General features: G+C 36.0%; 1 protein-coding gene across 1 annotated transcript in view; it reads left to right on the forward strand.

Annotated features, from left to right (window-relative positions):
* Positions 1-19,643, forward strand: part of DNAAF9 (dynein axonemal assembly factor 9) — a 75,313-nt gene that overhangs the window by 27,996 nt on the left and 27,674 nt on the right. The window contains exons 8-22 of the mRNA XM_058025316.1: positions 360-458; positions 1,210-1,265; positions 2,528-2,663; positions 4,674-4,755; positions 5,700-5,736; positions 8,354-8,441; positions 8,878-8,954; positions 9,240-9,284; positions 9,813-9,858; positions 10,168-10,279; positions 11,519-11,589; positions 12,532-12,582; positions 13,385-13,472; positions 15,586-15,689; positions 18,236-18,382. Of these exons, the coding sequence (XP_057881299.1) occupies positions 360-458; positions 1,210-1,265; positions 2,528-2,663; positions 4,674-4,755; positions 5,700-5,736; positions 8,354-8,441; positions 8,878-8,954; positions 9,240-9,284; positions 9,813-9,858; positions 10,168-10,279; positions 11,519-11,589; positions 12,532-12,582; positions 13,385-13,472; positions 15,586-15,689; positions 18,236-18,382 (1,239 nt within the window). The remainder of the gene's footprint in view (positions 1-359; positions 459-1,209; positions 1,266-2,527; positions 2,664-4,673; positions 4,756-5,699; positions 5,737-8,353; positions 8,442-8,877; positions 8,955-9,239; positions 9,285-9,812; positions 9,859-10,167; positions 10,280-11,518; positions 11,590-12,531; positions 12,583-13,384; positions 13,473-15,585; positions 15,690-18,235; positions 18,383-19,643) is intronic.

Genomic DNA, 19,643 nt, shown 5'->3' on the forward strand with positions numbered 1-19,643 from the left:
TAGAATTTTTACAAGGCTTTCAGTTTAAGTAATCGCTCTCTGATATTTTACTTCCCCTCTCTGTGTGGAAGTGAGATTAATGTTTGAGACTTGTCCTACACTCTGAGCAGACCTATTTATTATAATTTGATGTTTTCAACATGAAAGTTGTTGCTAAATTGACTTAAATTTTCTGAAAACAATAAACGTAAACCACACACCCGCATAAAGACACCCTAAAATCCAGCAGAATGCCCTTATCTTCTAAAATATATTTATTTTCTTGAGCTTATTGTTTCATTGGGCAGTCTGTATTCCAGTGAAATATTCCACCTTTGCCTTCATTTCTCTTGAAGTAATGTCAAATATTTTCCTTGTAGGATCTAAAGATTTTTGAACACCAGTGGACCACCTTTTTTGCTAATTTTGACACTGAAATTCCCTTCATTCTGGAACTCTCAGAATCTCAGGCTGGGGAGGTAAGTCTGCTTCAGCAGTCCTCCAGTATCCATGCAGAAAGAATAATTATTCAGCATGAATTTGTTTTTTTTTTTTTTTTCCCTATCCCATCTCACTTTTCATGTTTGAGGGTTAAAACCACATAATTTGAATTTTTTAAAGTCACCACCCACCTGAAAAATCCATGGCATGATGGCTTAGGACTGCAGGGCTAATTCAGTCAAATGTTTGCTCACTGATAATTCAATTTCTACCTGCACAGGAGATATTTGTAGGTAGATTTAACTTGCTTTGGATGGAATCTGGGTTGTGCAGGGCTTAACAAGTTGAATTTGTACATCTCAAACCTCAAACAAAACTGAGGGGGTGGCACAGAGCATGGGAGAAAACAGCACAGCATTTCTGGGGGTGGCTGTTGCTTTTTGTGGACACATTTTGTTGCTTTTTTGATACATTTCGAAGCCTTTTGATGCTTTTTTGAACATTTTGATGCTTTTCTGAAGCATTTTGTTGCTTCCTCTGGGATGGTAGAAGGTGTGGCAGAGGGTTGGAGCTAAATGGGCTTTAAGGTCCCTCTCAACCGAAATTATTTAATGATTTAATGAAATGAGAGATTTAGTGGTGTTTGTGTTTATTTGTGGAGGTTGGAAGCATTTTCTGAATGTTCAGGAGTTTTCTCTGAGAAAGATAATTCAGGTTTAATTAGTGAGAGGATATTTCACACTTCTGTCCGTGTACTTCTTAATAATTTTTGTTTTCAATTCTTCCCAGCCTTTCAGAAGTTATTTCAGCCATGGCATGATCTCAAGCCATATAACAGATAACAGGTTGTTATTATTATTATTATTATTATTATTATTATTATTATTATTATTATTATTATTATTATTATTATTATTATTATTGTTTACTCCTCATTATCATTATATTAATATAGTATATACTATATACTATATAATAATGATGATGATATATGATAATGATGTATATTATATATTATATATTATGTATTATATATTATATGTTATATATGTTATATGCTATATATTATATGTTATATGTTATATGTTATATGTTATATGTTATATGTTATATGTTATATGTTATTTATTGTATGTTATATGTTATATATATTATATTTATTATTATTACTCATTATTATCGCTAATTACAGTAGTGATCTGGTGTACTACTGCCTCAATATTTTATTTCCATATCCCTGTTGCCATAATGTTTAAAATTCTTTTTGATATCATCTCAGTAGATCAAATCTCATACTGAAAAAAGCCTGTGCAAATTCCTTCATGTCCTGGAAGGATAAGCTGAATTTTCCCAGGGTTTAATGCTGAATTTTTACCTATACCATGAATTTTTGTGCATTATGATCAGTTCCTTCCTTGTTCCATCCCTAGAAAAATTTGGATGGGGCTTGGAACAACCTGGGATAGTGGAAGGTTGGAATGAGTGGATTTTTAATATTCCTTCCAACTCAAACCATTCTGTGACTTTATGAGAGACTTTTAACCAAAAATTGTTTAGCTGAAGGTTCTGTTGCCAAATCCACGTTCTGCTGTTGTGAGTCAGTCAAGGTTTGTTTAGCTAATTCAATCTCTCTGCACATTCTCCTCTATTTGGAGTAAACCAGTGGAGTTTAATGTCCTTTATTGCTGGCAGCATCCTCTGGTGTTTGCTTTGCATTAAAGAAAAGAAAATCTTTGACCTCTCCAGCTGAGTCTTGGGCCCAAAGCCAGAACTAAACCCAAAATAGTTTTGTTTGTTTCCAACACAATCATTTCAGGGCTTTTCAAGATAGTAAATTTTAAACTAAGCAGCTTTTCAAGGCAGTTTAAGATAAAAGAATATTCTAAGAGCATTTGGGAACAACCATGAGATAAGTTCATTGTATTTGAAAGACATTTTATAAATGCAAGAAGATCTTTTCTTTTGAACTTGCTCCTTTCACTGTGAAACTTTAGTAATTTTTTTTAATTATTATAATGAGAAATTCAGCAGTTGAAAGCTTTGATTTCACTTGTTATTGTAAACTTCCTGCAAGTATTTTGGTGTTGATTCCCTGTGTCCTCCTCAGCCCGAGCAGGCAGCCCTTTGTCCTGTTTGGCAGCCACTCCACAAAGGAAAACTTGAACACTGGGAACTTTAATTTTCCTTCTGAAGGGCATCTGGTCCGAAACACTGGCCCTGGTGGAAGCACTGCCAAGCACATGGTAAGGCTTTGGAGAAGTTATCTGAGATTTTGAAGTATATTCTCTTTTCCTTTGTATATTTTTTGTGCTTGCTTTCATGAGTTAAATGCCTAATTCTTCTTAACATAAAGCACCTTAGCAATTCATCAGGTTAAGGAAAAAATGTGATTTTTCTTGCTCTTTCCAAGTGGAACCATACTGGATTCTTAATCAGGGATTGCTGAATGAGTTAAAATAATTTATACTCTGGAAAAAGACAAGTTTGCTGTAAGTGGGTGGGGGAAAGGGAAATGCTCTTTGTGTCCTGGCCACAAAGTGAAAACCTTCTGTGATACACTTAACTGTGACACACAGATTCTATTTTAATCACATTTATTTAGCCATTTCTTTAAAAAGAAACAAATTTTCTGATAACACCTTTGTGACTAAACCTGAAATACCCCCACATATCCAAATTCCACTGTGTGCTTCAACAACTATTGACAAAACTCTGAAAAATCTTTCATAACATTCCAGGATTGTTCAGATGAAGTTGCAAAGCTTAACTTATTTCCACTTCCAAGTAAAAGCTGGGATGTTAAACATGATTAATTAGTTTCCCTTTCTAAGTAAAAGCTGGGATGTTAAACATGATTAACTTGTTTCCACTTCCCAGTAAAAACTGGGATGTTAAATGTTATTAACTTGTTTCCATTTCCAAGTAAAAGCTGGATTTTTAAAGATTATGAACTTGTTTCCACTTCCCAGTAAAAGTTGGGTTGTTAAACATGCTTTTACTTGTTTTGTTAAACTTTTGCTTTTACTTTTACATTTCCCAGTGAAAGCTGGGTTGTTAAACATGGTTAACTTGTTTCCACTTCCCAGTAAAAGTTGAGTTGTTGAACATGATTAACTTGTTTCCATTTCCCAGTAAAATTTGGGTTGTTAAAGATGATTAACTTGTTTCCCTTTCTAACTAAAAACTAGGATGTTAAACGTGATTAACTTGTTTCTATTTACAAGTAAAATATGAGATGTTAAAGATGGTTAACTTGTTTCCATGTCCAAGTAAAAGCTGGGTTGTTAAAGATGATTAACTTGTTTCCATTTCCCAGTAAAAGCTGGATTTTTAAAGATGATTAACTTGTTTCAATTTCCCAGTAAAAGCTGGATTTTTAAAGATGATTAACTTGTTTCCATTTCCCAGTAAAAGCTGGGTGGTTAAACATGTGCTCAGGTCCATCACCCCAGGGATTTGGGATCCTCTGGCTGGGTGGCTCCAGAAGGCAACTTGGCAGCGAAGGAGGAGAGAGGTAGAGTGTGGAGAGAGCTCCCTGCTGCCTCCAGGGGCTCTGGGAGTGCTGTGAGCCCTGAGCAGGTGGATGTGAGAGCATGAGTGAGCCCATGAGTTGATGATTTGTCAGCATTTCATGTGCAGCTGCCTCAGGGATGGATGGACGTGGGGCACAAATCACGTGTGCAGAGCCTGAGAAAAGAGTGATTTTGCATCTTGGTGAAATCTCATCCTCCATTTGCTGCTCTTAACATTATTTCTGTGAAAACACTTTCGATTGTGTCTTTCCTTCCCTTGTTAACAATAAGATACCTTTGAAAATGCAAGTACTGTGTTATTGTGATGTACTTGCTCCATCTGTTGTCCTCAGATTCTGATGCTGTTCTTAAAAAGGTGGTTTATTTACAGGTACAGGTGATACTGTTTTAATAGGGTGTCATGAAAATAGTAAATAAGACCAGCCTAGTTATGGGAACCTGACCCACTTTCCTCTTCATGAAAAGAGCAGTTGGCATAGGAAATTGAAAACACAAGTCAGAGCTCATCTCCTTTCCAAAGTCTTTCAACCATTCAGGTCAAGTCAAAAGTGAAATAGACCTTTGAAAACGTAAGTTGCTTTTTCACAATCCAGTTCTGTGTTGTAAACTTCTGTAGTCTGTCAGTGCTTAGAAGACTTAAGGGGAACGTAGTTAATTGTTAATTATTGCACCAATTTGTTTTACTGATGCTTTTTGTATCTCATTAATACTGCCTGCTAGGTAGTGCAGTGTGTGTCTCCAAAGGGACCTCTGGCTTGTTCAAGGACCTATTTTTTTGGAGCCACTCACATTCCTTTCCTGGGTAAGTGCATGAAATACACCAAGGCAGTTATTACCTCTGATTCCATGAAAATTTGTAGCAATTAAAGGCTTTGCTTCCTTTCTAAGTGGTGGATTCTGTAGCCAGTGCATGAAATCATAGCAGATTTTGTGGGGAAAATCTGTCATATCTGAGTGTTGAACATAAAATCTGTCACATCTCAGTGTGCAGACTCTTTTTAAAGCATTAACCAAATATTTAAGTCCATGTTCCGTATGGATTTATAAAAAAAACAGTCTCCAAAATACATAATTCAAACTGGGAGTTGTCAAGTAACTGAGGATTTTTAGGATGAAGGAAATTCTTTCACTTCCATCTTTTATCCTCAGTGTAATGAGTTACAGTAGCTGTATTCCTAAATAAAAACAAGCCATGTAAAATTTTTAAAAACCATTTTCTTATGTATTTTAAATGGCTGGAAAAGTCCATGGATGAAGTTAGTCCTTAGGGCTTTCTTGAAAAAAAAATTATATTTTATAAAATATATGTGTAATATACATTATACAATATATAATATATAATATATAATATACAATATACAATATACAATATACAATATACAATATATAATATATAATATATAATATATCGTATATTATATTGTATTATGTATATATGATATATGATATGACATTATATATTATATATATTATATATTATATATTTAATTTATATTTTATATATAATATACAAATAATATATAAATATAAATAATAAATAATAAATATATAGATAAATAAATATATATTCTGGGCTCAACTGAAGACAGGAGGATTGGAGAATTGGAAGTACAACCTGTGTTTGCCTTAGTAGCATAAAATACTGGATAAATTCCATGTAAGATGTGCAGCAGAAATGTTCTCAGATTGCTTAAACCAAACCTTTTAAATTATTATTTTTGTTTTATTGTTTTTGTTTTAATACAGGAAATGACAATGAGATCCACAAGCAAGCTGAGCAAGTGTAAGCTGCCAATTTTTTTTTATTATTCCCTAACTCTTCTCTCTTTCTACCTCGTGGCAGTAGGTGAAACCTGCTTTTAGTGGCTGTTGGCATTTGCAGGGACATTTTTATTCAGAATAATGTGCATGGGACAGGGTTGCAAAGGCAAAATGCATGTGGGGAGTTTCAGTAGGTCCATGGGGAGTTGTTAGGAAAGGAATTATTAATAAATTTTGCTCAAATTGTAGTAAAAAATTAATCGTGAATAACTTTTAAAGATACTTTATGTCAACCAAGGGGAGAAAGTCTCTCACACTGTAGCATCTTGCACACATAGAAGAAAAAGTAAATTTTTGACAAGTTTCATTAACAATGTGGAAGATTTCTGATGCTCAGTGAAAATGCCAACAGAGAACACTCAAACCTGTGGAGAAATTCACTATGTTAAGGTCAAATCAAACTAAATTTTTCCTAAAATTTGGGAAGCTGCATAGCTTTTGCACATTCTAATCATCTCAAAATCCCACTTTGTTTATCCATGTTGATGTCCACCTCCTGTGCATGTTGTAGATCCCTGTCCAGCTTGGAGAACACAATAGAAAATCTGCTTTGGTTCTGCTCTCTCTCTTGATAAATCAGATTTTTCCTTAGAGATTTTTGTCCTCCTTATTAGTTGGGATCATTTTAGGAGCCTGTTTTTGCTTCTGCAAAGCTGCATGACCTGGTAGCAAGATACTAAAATATTAAATATGTGTCAGTACTGTCACACTAAATACTGTTGATTCTTGTTAATTGTGAGACATAAAAATGGAATTACTGCACTGAGCAGCAGAATTTCCTTTTTTTAAGAGTAAACTGAACTCCAACAAGTGTTTTTCTTGCATCTACATACTGCTCTAACATATTTTGTCCTCCTTCAAAAATCCCTTTTACTAAATACATTTTAATCAAGTTGAGTGGAGAAGCTCTAAACAAAGCAGGGGTTGATAAAGGCAGTAATTTAAAAATAATAATTTTTTTTCTTGGAAGCATCCCTGTATTGCTTCAAATAATCTAATTTCAACAACAGTAGTGTAATTGACTTTTTTGGCAAACCTGAACTCATGATTTTTACCTTAGTTTGCAGTTGTGTCCTGCTTCTTACATTGGTCAATATTTTATAAAATGAAATAAAAATAAAATGTATTTTATGAACACTATTCATTCCAAATTTGGCTGTATTGATTGCCTGGAGTGTATAAACCAACTTTGAAAATTGAATGATAAACTGGGATAAATTTTTTGGTTTTATTTTTATTTTAAGACAATGCTTCAAAAGCAACAAAAAAGAAATCTTGTGCTGATTTTTTTGGTTTTTTTTTCACTGCTAGCTTTAAAATGTTAAAATGGGAAGAAGAATAAGACAAAAGACACCTCACTGAGGTGTTTTCTTGCAAATATATATGTGAGTTTTAGGGAAAATAGGAATGGTTACAAAGTCTGGAAAAATCACAATATAAAGGAATTACATTGCTTTAATGCAGTGCAAATATGCTAAGTGCATATGAAAGCACAAGAAATTACAATCCAGAAACATGAAAAAAGAGTGGAAAAGCTGAATTTTAAAGTCCCTTGCTAATGTTGGGGATGATCAAAGACAAGCTTTGGTGCATTTTGGGGTTCCTCCATGTTTGGGATCTTCAGATGCTTTTTTTTCCATCCTTCAGGAATGCTTTGCATTTGGCTGAAATGCTGTATTCTCTTTGCTCCTCCTCTTCCCTCCCTCAATATTGGCAGTGGAGTCATGAGAAAATTTAAAATTTAGGGAGTAATTTCATTGGTCTGCTCATTGTTTATTGTAATTTAGCAGGAAAACAGAGGCTGATGTTCTTTGGTTGGGTTTTTCCCCAGTGGTTGTGGAGCTGTAAATGTCTCAATAGCTGAAAGTCACTCCTGGCTTCTCCTGACTTTGGTTTATTTCTGTACCATTTTCTCAGTCCCCTTTTAAGAAAGGAATTGGACTAAGCTGGGATGGAGATTCCATGGAATTGTGGAGTGATTTGGGTTGGAAAAGATCTTTAAAGATCATCTCATTCCAAAATTCTGCCAGGAGAGGGAGGGACAGCAGAGACACCTTCCACTATCCCAAGTGGCTCCAAGCCCTTGGACACTTCCAGGTGGCCTTGGACACTTCCAGGGGTGCAGGGACAGCCAGAGCTTCTCTGGGAATTCCATCCCAGGGCTTCCAAACCCTCACAGGGAACAATTCCCTCCCATGATCCCATCCATCCCTCCCCCTGTCCATGTGAAGCCATTCCCTCTGTCACTCCAGACCCTGCCTTTAGGATGTGATTCTTAAACCCAACTGCAGCAAAAGCAACAATAAATCAGATTTTTATTCCTGACTAAAAAAAGCACCAGACACATTTATATCAAGAGTTATTTCCCTAAAATATCCTGTAATTTGAGCAATTTCCTTGCTCTAATTTAATTTTCTTAAGCAGTAAACTTAACTATTAAATTTCTTCACTTATTCCAACAAAGATCCCTTCCTTATTATTAAGGGAGTTGTGCAATGAGAGGAAAAAATGCTCCTTTAAAGAGAGGAGGAAGAAAACTCTGCCTGTCCAGTAAATGTTGTGTTTGTATTTCTCTTCAGTACGCTGTTGTCGCAAATATATTCTGCTGTTGTAGAGGCTGTGCTTGCTGGCATTGAGTGCTATGCTAAAACTTCCACTGAATCCAAGGTAAATCAAGTTGGTAAATGAAATTTAATTGTTCTCTCTCTGTAATTGTTGATTTGGATTGCTTGCAGTATGAGATTTACGTGCAAACCAAAAAGAAAACCAAAATAAATTCTGTGTTTCGCTTGATGGAATAACACAAGGTTCATACCCTGCCCTCCAAGCAGACTCTGAATTCTGTTTTTTAAACAAAATAAAATAAAAGAGAGATTTCAGAGTGTGTCTAATTTTACCCATCTCCAGTTGGTTTTCCATCTTCTCATGAATTTTCCTGACCTCATCGTAAGGAAAATGAGATCTGTGAAAAATCAGATTTTAGCCTGGTGCATCAGTGTGTTACTGTTTAGTGTCTCCTGTTGGTCTTAGGGTGCTCCTGGAGCTGCTGGGATCTGGAAGGGGATGGGAAAAGGATATTTTAATTTTTATTTCCTTTTTTCAGGCAAAGGAGGTGGCAGAGCAGGTGCTGCTGTCTGTGTTAGACACCCTTGGCTTAGCACAGCTGAAATCTGCTTTACGGTGTGTATTTCCAGAGTTAATCATTGGGCTTCTTTGGGGGGAAAATATCAATTATAAACGGAAAAAATATCAATTATAAACTGAAAAATATTAATTTGAAACTGAGCTTGCCTGACTGCCAGATTTCAAGACTTCATAATGCATTCATCTTTTAAAAATCATTATAATTATCCCATTTTCCAATTTTCTTAATCGCTTCTTTTGCTTTAAGTCTATTCCTGCTTATTTTTTTTCCATTTAAAAATATAAACCACACATTTCACCTCTACATTTTCTATTCTACAGCTCCAAAATTGCTTTTCAAATCCAGGCTGTGAACAACCATGGCAGGTTTGTATCACTATCTTACAACTTCTTGTTATTAATTACATACTACTACTACTACTACTACTACTACTAATCATCATCATCATCATCATCTTGTTATTAATTACAGTAATTTACATACACTAATAAATAAATTTTTCTCCTCTTGGAACTCCTGCAAAACCCCTTGTGTTTGATAATTTTACACAAGAAGTACTAAATGCTTTTGTGTATGAGGTAGTTCAGTGATTTCATATCTGTAATTCTGTGGAATTAAAAAAAAACATTAAAAGGAATAAAAAGCAGTTGGGCAGACTGATTTTTATTAACTGTTAATTAGTAGAAGCAGCATGAGCTCATTAAGTTTCCTTTGAAATCTGCTTTTAACTTAGTTGATATCACAAACTTGTGCTTATTTAATCCCCACACTAATTGACTGAAATGACCTGCACAAATAAGTGTTTATTTTAAAATAAAACAGATTTTTGGTTGCTTTGGAGTCACAGAAAGATGATCTAACTTTTAAATATTTAATTATCATTGTTATTCTAGAATTACTCCATTAGATAATGAGGACAGCCTGAGTTTGATCAAAACGGTAAGAAATAATAATTTTTATTTATTTAATTAGAAAGTAGAGCTCAAATGTCTGTTTTTCTGGGGCATACCGAGATTTTTATGTGAATACAAATGTAAGAGGAGACATGAGTGAGATTTCAGATGCTGGACTATGTTTAATATGAAATCAGAATTCAGAATAAAACATTAACACAGATTTATGATCTCAGGCTTTAACCACAATATAGAAATACTGGTTTAGGATGTTTGAAAAATACAAATTTTGTTTTTTCAATTGAAATATTCCAAGTTCTTCTTTCTCTTCCCTCCAACTGCTGGCTGGCTGCAGGCATCCATGATGGTGTTTGACATTCCAGACCTGCTCACAGGAAGAGGATGCTTGGGATCTGTTGTGTTTTCAGAGTCCTTCCTGACATCACAAATACAGGTCAAAGAGAAAGGTGAGTGGTTTAAATTCTAAAATTCCACACCACTCTTGTTCTTCTGTGGTGGGAAATCCAAAGAAATTCCAGTGGCTGTTTTTGCTCTTACCCTGATGGGTTTGGAACACTGAGAGCAAAGGAAGAACCAAGGAAAGATCAGAATAAATCAGGATTTCTTTGGAACTCTGGAGCAGCCATGGAAGGATCAGAATAAATCAGGAATTCTTTGGAGCTTTGTGTATATCAGAGCACAAGAGTACTGGGAGTTACTGTTCTGTGAAAACTTCATTTAAACACTCAGAAATCCTTAAAATAAAAAGATTTTAATATTTACTATAGAAATTTCCAGTCTTAACAGTAACATAACTGGGCATTCTGAAGTGTGGGGGTGGTATTTAGTGGCTATAGTGATATTAGGATAGAGGTTGAAAAATTTTAAATTCAACACCACTCTTGTCCTTCTGTTGGCTTTGCTGTAATGGGAGAGCCAAAGAAATTCCAGTGGGTGTTTTTGCTGTTACCCTGATGGGTTTGAAACACTAAGAACAAAGGAAGAAGCTGTGGAAAGATCAGAATAAATCAGGAATTCTTTGGAACTCTGGAGCAGCTCTGTGTGTGTCAGAGCACAAGAGTACTTGGAGTTACTCTGCTGTGAAAACTCCATTTAAACACTCAGAAATCCTTAAAATTATAAGATTTTCATATTTGCTATAGAAATTTCCAGTCTTAACAGTAGCATATATTATATTCTGAAGTATGTGGGGAGTATAAATTTAGTGGCCATGGTGATATTAGGTCAGAGGTTGAAAATTCTAAAATTCAACACCACTCTTGTCCTTCTGTTGGCTTTGCTGTGATGGGAAAACCAAGGGAATTCCAGTGGGTGTTTTTGCTCTTACCCTGGTGGGTTTGGAACACTGAGAGCAAAGGAAGAACCAAGGAAAGATCAGAATAAATCAGGATTTCTTTGGAACTCTGTAGGAGCTCTGTCAGAGCACAAGAGCACTGGGAGTTACTCTGCTGTGAAAGCTTAATTTAAACACTCAGAAATCCTTAAAATAAAGAGATTTTCATATTTACTAAAGGAATTTCAAGTCTTAACACTACCATACTGGGCATTCTGAAGTATGGGGGTGGTATGAGTTTAGTGGCCATGGTGATATTAGGACAGAGGTTGATTTTGGTGATCTTGGAGGTGTTTTCCAACCTTAATAATTCCCTGATTTCACTGCTTTGTTTCCCGTGTCTCCCCTGCAGATGGCAGCATCCATCCAGACTCCAGGCACGTTATCCTGACTGCAGCTATCCCAAGATTTGCTTCTTGGCTGGTGAGTGAGAGCACAGAGCCTCAGCTCAGCTCATCCTCAGGGCAAAACTTGCTCTGGGAGTGGGCTTGGCTGAGGGAAAATCTGGAACCTGAGCACTGAAACACAACGTTGTAATATTAACATGCCCTGGTTTTTTTAGATTTGGATGATAAGTGAAAAATTAAGCTGGTGGTTCCATGCATAGCAGGAGTTTTAAACTATTATTATTAAAATTATTAAATTATTAAATTATTATTATTATTATTATTACCATTATTATTATTATTATTATTATTATTATTATTATTATTATTATTATTATTATTATTATTATTATTATTATTATTATTATTATTACTATTATTATTGTTGTTGTTGTTGTTTGTTGTTCTTGTTGTTGAAAATGTCATTATTATAATTACTGAGAATTTCATTTATTATTATCATTATCATTAATTTCATTTTCATCTCGTCAGGTTTTTATCTTTTTAAAGGTCTGGTTGTTTTTGAAGTGCACAGTGGGACTTTTGAAAATTCTGTTTATTGTGGGTAATTTTAGATCAGCCCAAAAGAAAGCAAAGTTTGATTCAAGACCTTTGATGCCCTACACTGTGTAAGAGATAGAATTCCAAAGAATATAACAAAACTGGGCATTGCCCTTGGCAATGCATGCTTGAACAGTAATAAAAAATAAAGCTGCTTGGTTTCTATCTATATAATATTTTAGTCTATAAAACAATTTAATGGGGACAATGTGGTGCAGGAAATTATTTTGGTCCTATGGTAACACATGAGTTTTAAGAGCACAAAATTGTTTTTAAAACACTCTGGGCTCAGGGCTTCTTCTATCTGTGGTACCTGAGGTTCCTGTGGCCTCAAAACTTCTTTAATGCTTTTTATTTAATGTTAGGTTGCTTTATTTATATAAATCACAATTAAAATGGATGCTCTTTCTGGCTGCAGGTTGAAGACAGTGATGTGAAGCTGTCTGAAAAGGCACAGCAAGTATTAAAGGTAAAATTAGATATTTTTTTGTTGAACTAAAGAAGTTACACTTTGATGAACCAGGATTTGAAAAACTTGAGCTACTACCAGACTCTCTTTTTATTCTGTGTGTTACTTCTCTTCTATAAGACTTGCCTGTTCTGCTCTGTCTTTTTCAAAATTGCACATACAAAATAATATATTGTGTGTAAAAGTTTGAGGCTTTCTTTATTTCAAAGAATCATAAAACCCAAGAGCAAAAAGAGTCCTAATAAAACTATGATTTCATGGAAGTCTCACTGAACATTACTCATGGAGCTCATGTGTCTCCAAAAACCCCTAAAACTTGATGCAACTTTCTTTTAACTTAATTAGCATGCTAATGTCTAAAGGAAAACACTCTAAGCACTAGGAAAAAAAAAAAGAGTTTGGAATCTGGAAACATCTTAAATCACATGAGTTTCACATTTGTGGTGCAATTTGTGGCTCCCAGGAATGTTCATTATAAATAGATTTATTTTCATGTAATATACTTTTAGCTCAGTAGATGGACAAAGTAAAAACAAAAAGCTCAGCCTTGTGGTTGTGACAATAACTTGTAACTTCATTGCTGCTGGCAAAACCAAAATGGGGGGAAGGCTTTTAAAAATTACCCTCTTGCCTTGCTCTCTTTCCCTGGTCCATGCAGGATAAAAATCTTTAAAAGTTGTTGACTGATACTGTTTGAAAATCAGATATTTTCTCTTGGAGCAAAAGCAGGAGAAAATATTCCTGCTTGGGTGGGTCCTTGATCCAGTCTGTGATGTTGCTGTTTGATTTTTTTCCTGTTTAGGAGGACAAATCTTTCCTTGGCACTTTACTCACTGGAGGTGATGGAGTTTATATCTGTTCCAGCAATCCACAGGCCATGCCTGCAGAAGGTGAGGTGAAGTTTGTTTTATTTATCTTTTTTTTTTTTGCTTGTTTTTTCTTGTTTTGGTGGGTTTTTAAACAGGAGAGAGGTTCTGGGATTCATACTCTGGTGAGCCAAACTGTGCCATCATCTTAAACTTCCAATTTGTCTTTCCATGTCTCTTGATTTTAATTCCATTTTTTTGTTCCCAACCTCTGCCTGGAAGTCCTGGAAGGAGAATTCTTGCAGAGCTTTGGGCTTTGCAGACCTTTGGTGGGAGGAGGCTTTTCCCCACAGCTCACCTTCAAAAATGCCCAAACTGGCTCCTCCTGTCCTTGCCAGATGTGCTGCCAGATGTTTTCTGCCTTTTCTGTATCTTTAAACATGAGATTGGAAGGACTGGCCATTGCAGAAGGGCTTTGGGTTCCCAGCTCAGGAGGAGAAGGCAAATATTCCTCCCAAAGCCTCCCCCTGGAGCTGATGTGTTCCAGGTTTCTGCCACTGCCATTTTCTCTCAGGAATTCAGAATTTGTCAGCTCTGGTGCTCACTGTGGCACAAAAAAATGCCTGAATTTGGTCCTTCAGATCCAATCCAGTTACAGCTTTTTGACACAACATCCCTGACAGCAATCTTGGATTATTCCTCTTTTTTTGGGTGCCTTTTCCTTCAAGAACTTAAACAACATGAATATCCCAGGAATAAGACTGAAAACAATTTGATAGGACTGTTTAGATTTCCCTCTCTCCTTGTGCCTTGAATTAATATATTATTTTTAAGGCACAATACTTTAATTTTCTATATATTCTATAGTATATAATTATATTCTAGGGTATATTTCTATATATTTTCTATAGATATTTTCTACAGAGGAGGTGCTGCTGTCACAGTGCTGATGTGCAGCAGGAGGTGCTGAATATCTGACATTAAGTGCTTGCTGCTGACAGTATTTAGAGGAGAACCTTCAGCTTTATTGTCTTTGCCCTGGAGTGTGGAGGGTAAATAATGATGTGCAAGGCAATTAAACAGCAACCCTCACATAAGAGCAGCTGCTTTGGCTCTAATTGATCAGATTTCAAAGGGAAGAGGTTAATGCAGAGTGTGATGTTCTGCTGTTTTGCAGTGCAGTGCTGTGGGCACTTGTTCACTCAGTAAATAACTGGAGAACTCTGGATTTTTTTTTTTTTTCTTTGCTAAAACTGGCTCTGTGTGCCTCCAAAGGAGCAATATTTTCCTTTTTAAAATTTTTATTTTTAAGGGTTTTTTTTTTGAGATTTGTGAAGTTCAGTGTTTTACCAACTCTTGAGCTGCAGAGTTACAAATAGATGCTCTAAAGACCATTAGGAAACACTGCAAGGAACATGAAATTTTTTAGGTTTCATATGACAGTGAAGCTGATTTTGTTCCCCAATTTGTTGTGCTCAAATTTGGGCTCTGCTGAGTTGCAGCCCTGTAGTCTGGAGGTGCAAAAGGTGCATAAAATTCATGGAATAGTTTAGGTTGGAAAGAACGTTAAAGAACATTTAGATCCAACCCCTCTTGCCATGGGCAGGGACACCTCCTACTAACCCAGTTTGCTCCAAAAAAGTTAATTATTAAGTAAATTTTCATTTAAAAGGCTAATTTTAAATTATTTCTTTTAAGTTGAAATTAAACTTAATGTTAAATATTCCATTTAAACATTTTCACACTTCAGTTTGTTACATTATTTAAATTTTCAATTGTTTTGGATGTAATCTTTACTTGAGTTCTTGTATTGTCAATTTTGTAGTTCTGGAAGTTTGAAATTTGGCAGGATGGAAATTTTGCTTTTAATTAAAAAAAAGTGCCTCAGAATATTTATGATAAGTGGTTCTGTGGTGTCAGATGAACTCAGATTGTAGTCATGATTCCTGTCCTTGGTGATGAGATCCAGTAAAGACTGAATGGTTGTAAATATTATCCCAAATTAAAAAAATAATTTTATTTAATAAAAATAAAATAAATATCACTAAACATTATCCCAAATCTAATTTTCTGCTTGTTAAATACAACAAAATGCTGCAGGAACATAGATTTCTATCTCAGGAAGACAAGACATTCATCATGAGAAGCTGAAAAGTTGATTTATGCCTTATACAATTATTTTTCCTTCAAATTCTAGGCAAACTGTATTTCTTTTCTGATGGAATTCTGTTCTGTGATCCCCACCATGGCAGCATTTCCATTCCCAAGAGCCACATGAGTTCCATTTCTCTCTATGATGGGGTGAGTATTTTGTCTTTTCTTTCTGTCATGAAGTTTCCATCAATTTTTAACAATGATTCTGTTGGGTGCAAAGTTTAGATTTAAGTTTTAATTATCTGTACAACTGTAATAACTGATGCAAATCACTGCAGTTCTGGTGCTGATTAAATGAAATTAGTGAATAAGGAGGAGAGAATTTTGTATTGGAGTTAGCAACGTGCTGTGAACAGTGTGAAAACTGCTTTTTGTTAAAAGAAAAATTACAGAACGTGACATTCATCAAACATCTCACAGGGTGAAGGGATGGATAGAGAAGAGTTCAAGGTGTGGTGAGTCATGGAGGGTGAAATTCTGCCTTTTGTTAGAAATATATTTGAACCTGTCACTTGGCCAGCAGAGCAATGTTCAGGCTCAGTGGGAATTGAGGGGTTAATGATGGCAACTCAGCTCTGTCCACCTCAAGGCAGAAACACTGTGTTAACCATCACTTCTTCAGGGTGGAAAAGAGATTATTTGTGTTGGTTACTGTTTCCTAAACACTGGGGGGAAAAAAATCAAGTTTCCTTTAGTTTCCCTTTTGTTCAGGTACAGTATTCCCCATTTATTCAGTGACCTCCCTCAGCATTGTGCTGGGTGATTTCATCCCACAATACAGGAAACCAGTAAAATACAATAAAAATGGGATTCAATTGAGATGAAAACACAGCAGCTCAGAGAGTCTTACCTTAGCTGCCTTTTCTTGGACATCAGATTGATTGCCCCTCGTTTCAGAAGCTATTTTAACACTGACCTTCCTGGAATTGTTTGACTCAAGACACTCACTTTCATAAAAGTTGCTATTTCTGGGACCTGGCCATCATTCTTGAAATGATGCCAGATTTTTGTGTGAAGCTGAGCCTTGACAGGGAGTGTATTATTGTTCTACTGACTTGGCAGAATGTGAGGGTGGAGGGTTTGGAAACTGTTAAGAAGTGACAGGAGAAGCAGGGGAATCATTGGTTGCTCTTTCCAAAAGTTCCTGCAGCAATATGGATGGAGAAGAAAAAGGAGAATTTAATGTTCTGATGAAAATAAAAGATAACAAACTTTGAAGTGATGCAAAATGCAGTTTTTTTTTAGCAGCTTTAGCATGATGCCTGTGAGATATTCTTCTTTTTAACTTGAAAATATCTGGAATTCTGCTCCTGTGCTCTGAGGAACTGGGCACTGAGCTGCCCCTGAACTCCTGAAATCCCTGGCACTCTTTCAGGGCAGGGGAGATTCTGGCCATTCATCAAGGGAAAAAATATTACCAAGCAATATTTAGATTTCACAATGACATGAACATCTTGTAAAACTTGGAGCTGGCTCCTTTCAACCTCGTGTCTGTGGGGATTATTGCTGCTGCTGCTTTTCAGCTTTTTTCAATTTGTGGAGCCCAAAATGTTTTCCAGGAGCAGATTTTGTTGGACACTTCTCGTGCTGACAGCAGCGTGGATGAGCTGGCCTTGAAGTCACTTCTCAGGAAATCTCTAAACCATCCTGAAGAATCCAGGATCTGTGGATTCTGTTCCAAAAGACATTTTTTCTTAAAAGAAATTGTTCTCTTTGAGGAGAATATTTTTGTATGTTCTTCAGTGACCTCGGTGACTTTGAGAGGATTATTTTTATGATTAATCCTTCAGTCAGCAAAGCAGAGAGATTCTGTTTGCAAATGTCTCTGAGTTGATACCAATTCTTATGTAACAGCTCCCCAACTTGAGCTTTTTCTTCTCAACAATGAGTACAGTGAGTTCTTTGCCCATTTCTATTGAAAGTGAAGGGGATTCCACTAAAACTCTGATTTGAGCCCTACATAATTGAATTCCCATTTCCCAGAAATGCTTCATGCTTCTAAATTGTTCTGATTTTCTAAAACTTTGATGTGAAAAGGGTTATAAGTGAAAAGGGCTTGAATATAAAACACTTCAGCATCCTGCAGATTTGTATATAAAATCCTGTCCTGGATTCCACAGTCATGGAATGGTTTGGGTTGGAAGGGACCTTAAAAACCATCTTGTTCCACCCCCTGCCTTGGAACTCCTTCCACTTTTCCAGGTTGCTCCAAGCCCCATCCAGCCTGGCCTTGAGCATTCCCACCACTCTGGGGAAAAAAACCCAAAACAAACTAAAAAATAACCCAAAAAAGTCAGTATTTTCTCAGAAAAAAAATTGAACCTGAGTTCAGTTCTTCTGAGGGAAACACAACCTGGTGGCTTCAGCCTCCCTTGTCACCTTTTTAGGTGGCATTGAATTAATTTTTTCATCTGCTGTCTGTGTTGGAGATGTGAGTTTAGAAAAAGAGTTGTTGTTTGAAGCGGTAGCAGAGGAAGGGTCTAGATTTTGGTGTGGACAAGAGAAGATATTAAAATTTAATCTTTGTTTTCAGGACAAAAGTTTAGTGCTTCACTCAAACTCAGATCCTTTGTTTTGAGCTTGTGATATCTCCAGTACCTGCAGATATTTGTGCTCCACCCCTCCTGCTCCATCTCTGTGCCATGCAAGTAGAAAATATTAATTTTAATTTGTCCTGTTTCTTTCTTTTCCAGGATTCCAACAGCATTGTTGCTGCTCTCTTTATAGACTTCAAAAGTTCCCTACTTCCTCATCTCCCCATTGAATTCCACACCCAGAACAACTTTCTGATGATTGCACTTTTCCCCAAAAGAAAGATTTATAAAGCTTTTTATTCCCAGGTAAAGGGAAAAAGGTTTTGTTGGGGTGGGGGAGAAACCACATAATTGCTGTGTGTCTTTTTAAGATGTGTGAGAAAAACTCAAATTTCTGTAAGAATTTCCAGTGCTGGTGCTGCTCGTTGTGTTTAATGCTCCCATGTGCTTTCACTTTGCCTTCTGGAGGCAGCCAGGGCTCTAAAATCTCCTTTTTTGAGCTGCATTTCTGGTGTCTAATTTGCTGCAGGGATTGTATGGAGTGGCAGAGGTTCCATTGTGTGTTTTTGTGGTCAGACACATTTGGATCTTGATCCTTGGGGAAGTGGAGTTAAAGTTTTTCAGTCTCCCATATGGCATTGTATTATTCCCTAAGTAGATTGGCTTCTTGCATTGTGCTGCAGAGGCTTTTAATAAACCCAACTTTATAACAATAGTGCTTTTGAGGAAATGAGCCTGGAGATTTTAGGGCTTCACAAGGATTTTTAGGATGTGCTCATCACACTGGCTTGGAAAAGACCACCTAGCTCAGTGAATAGTCCCCACTGGTCATATTAATGGTCCCATAAAATGTCTCCTCCTTTTATCTTAAGTGTTTAAATTCCTCCCACTGTTCCACTCTGAATGGTTGGCAATCTGTTGTTTGTTTGTATTTGAATTTTCAGCCTATTTTATTAATTCTACTTCTATATCTGTTTTATTTTTCTTTTCTCTACCAGAACACATCCTTGAGATACTCACAAATCTCAGACTATTCTTTCTGCTTTATTTGGCCTAAAAAAAACCCAAAACCAGATTCTTTTCAATCTATGCCTATAAAATGTTCTTTTTTTCTTCTGATAGTTGTAATGCTTTTCTTTTGATCTGCTTTTTGACTGTGGATATCCAAACTGTTTGTAGTATTTGAGATGAGAGTGTTTGTTTCCTCTATTGCCTTTTCTCAGGGCTATTTATTCCTGTCCTCCTTTGAGTTAATTTTTTTGCTGAACAGTTTCACACTGAGGTTCAGTTTGGGCAGTTTAAGTTTTTCATTTGGCACCACACCAGTTGCTTTGCTCAAGCAGATAAAACAAATCTTTTGTCTTCAGGGTGTTCTCTCATGAACAAAACTCTCCATCAAATTGACTCTACCTGATTGTGTAAACCATGGAAATATATTAAAGTATTTTGTCAGTATTTACCTTCAGGTGTTTATTGATTTCCTCCAAAATTCTTTCTGAAAGTCTCTGTGCCTCACAGGTTACAAAGATTCACTAAAATTTAGATGCTGCTTCTACTCTTCTCAATT

This window comes from Melospiza georgiana, chromosome 5 (genome assembly GCF_028018845.1).
Source record: "Melospiza georgiana isolate bMelGeo1 chromosome 5, bMelGeo1.pri, whole genome shotgun sequence".
NCBI classification, from domain to species: Eukaryota; Metazoa; Chordata; class Aves; order Passeriformes; family Passerellidae; genus Melospiza; species Melospiza georgiana.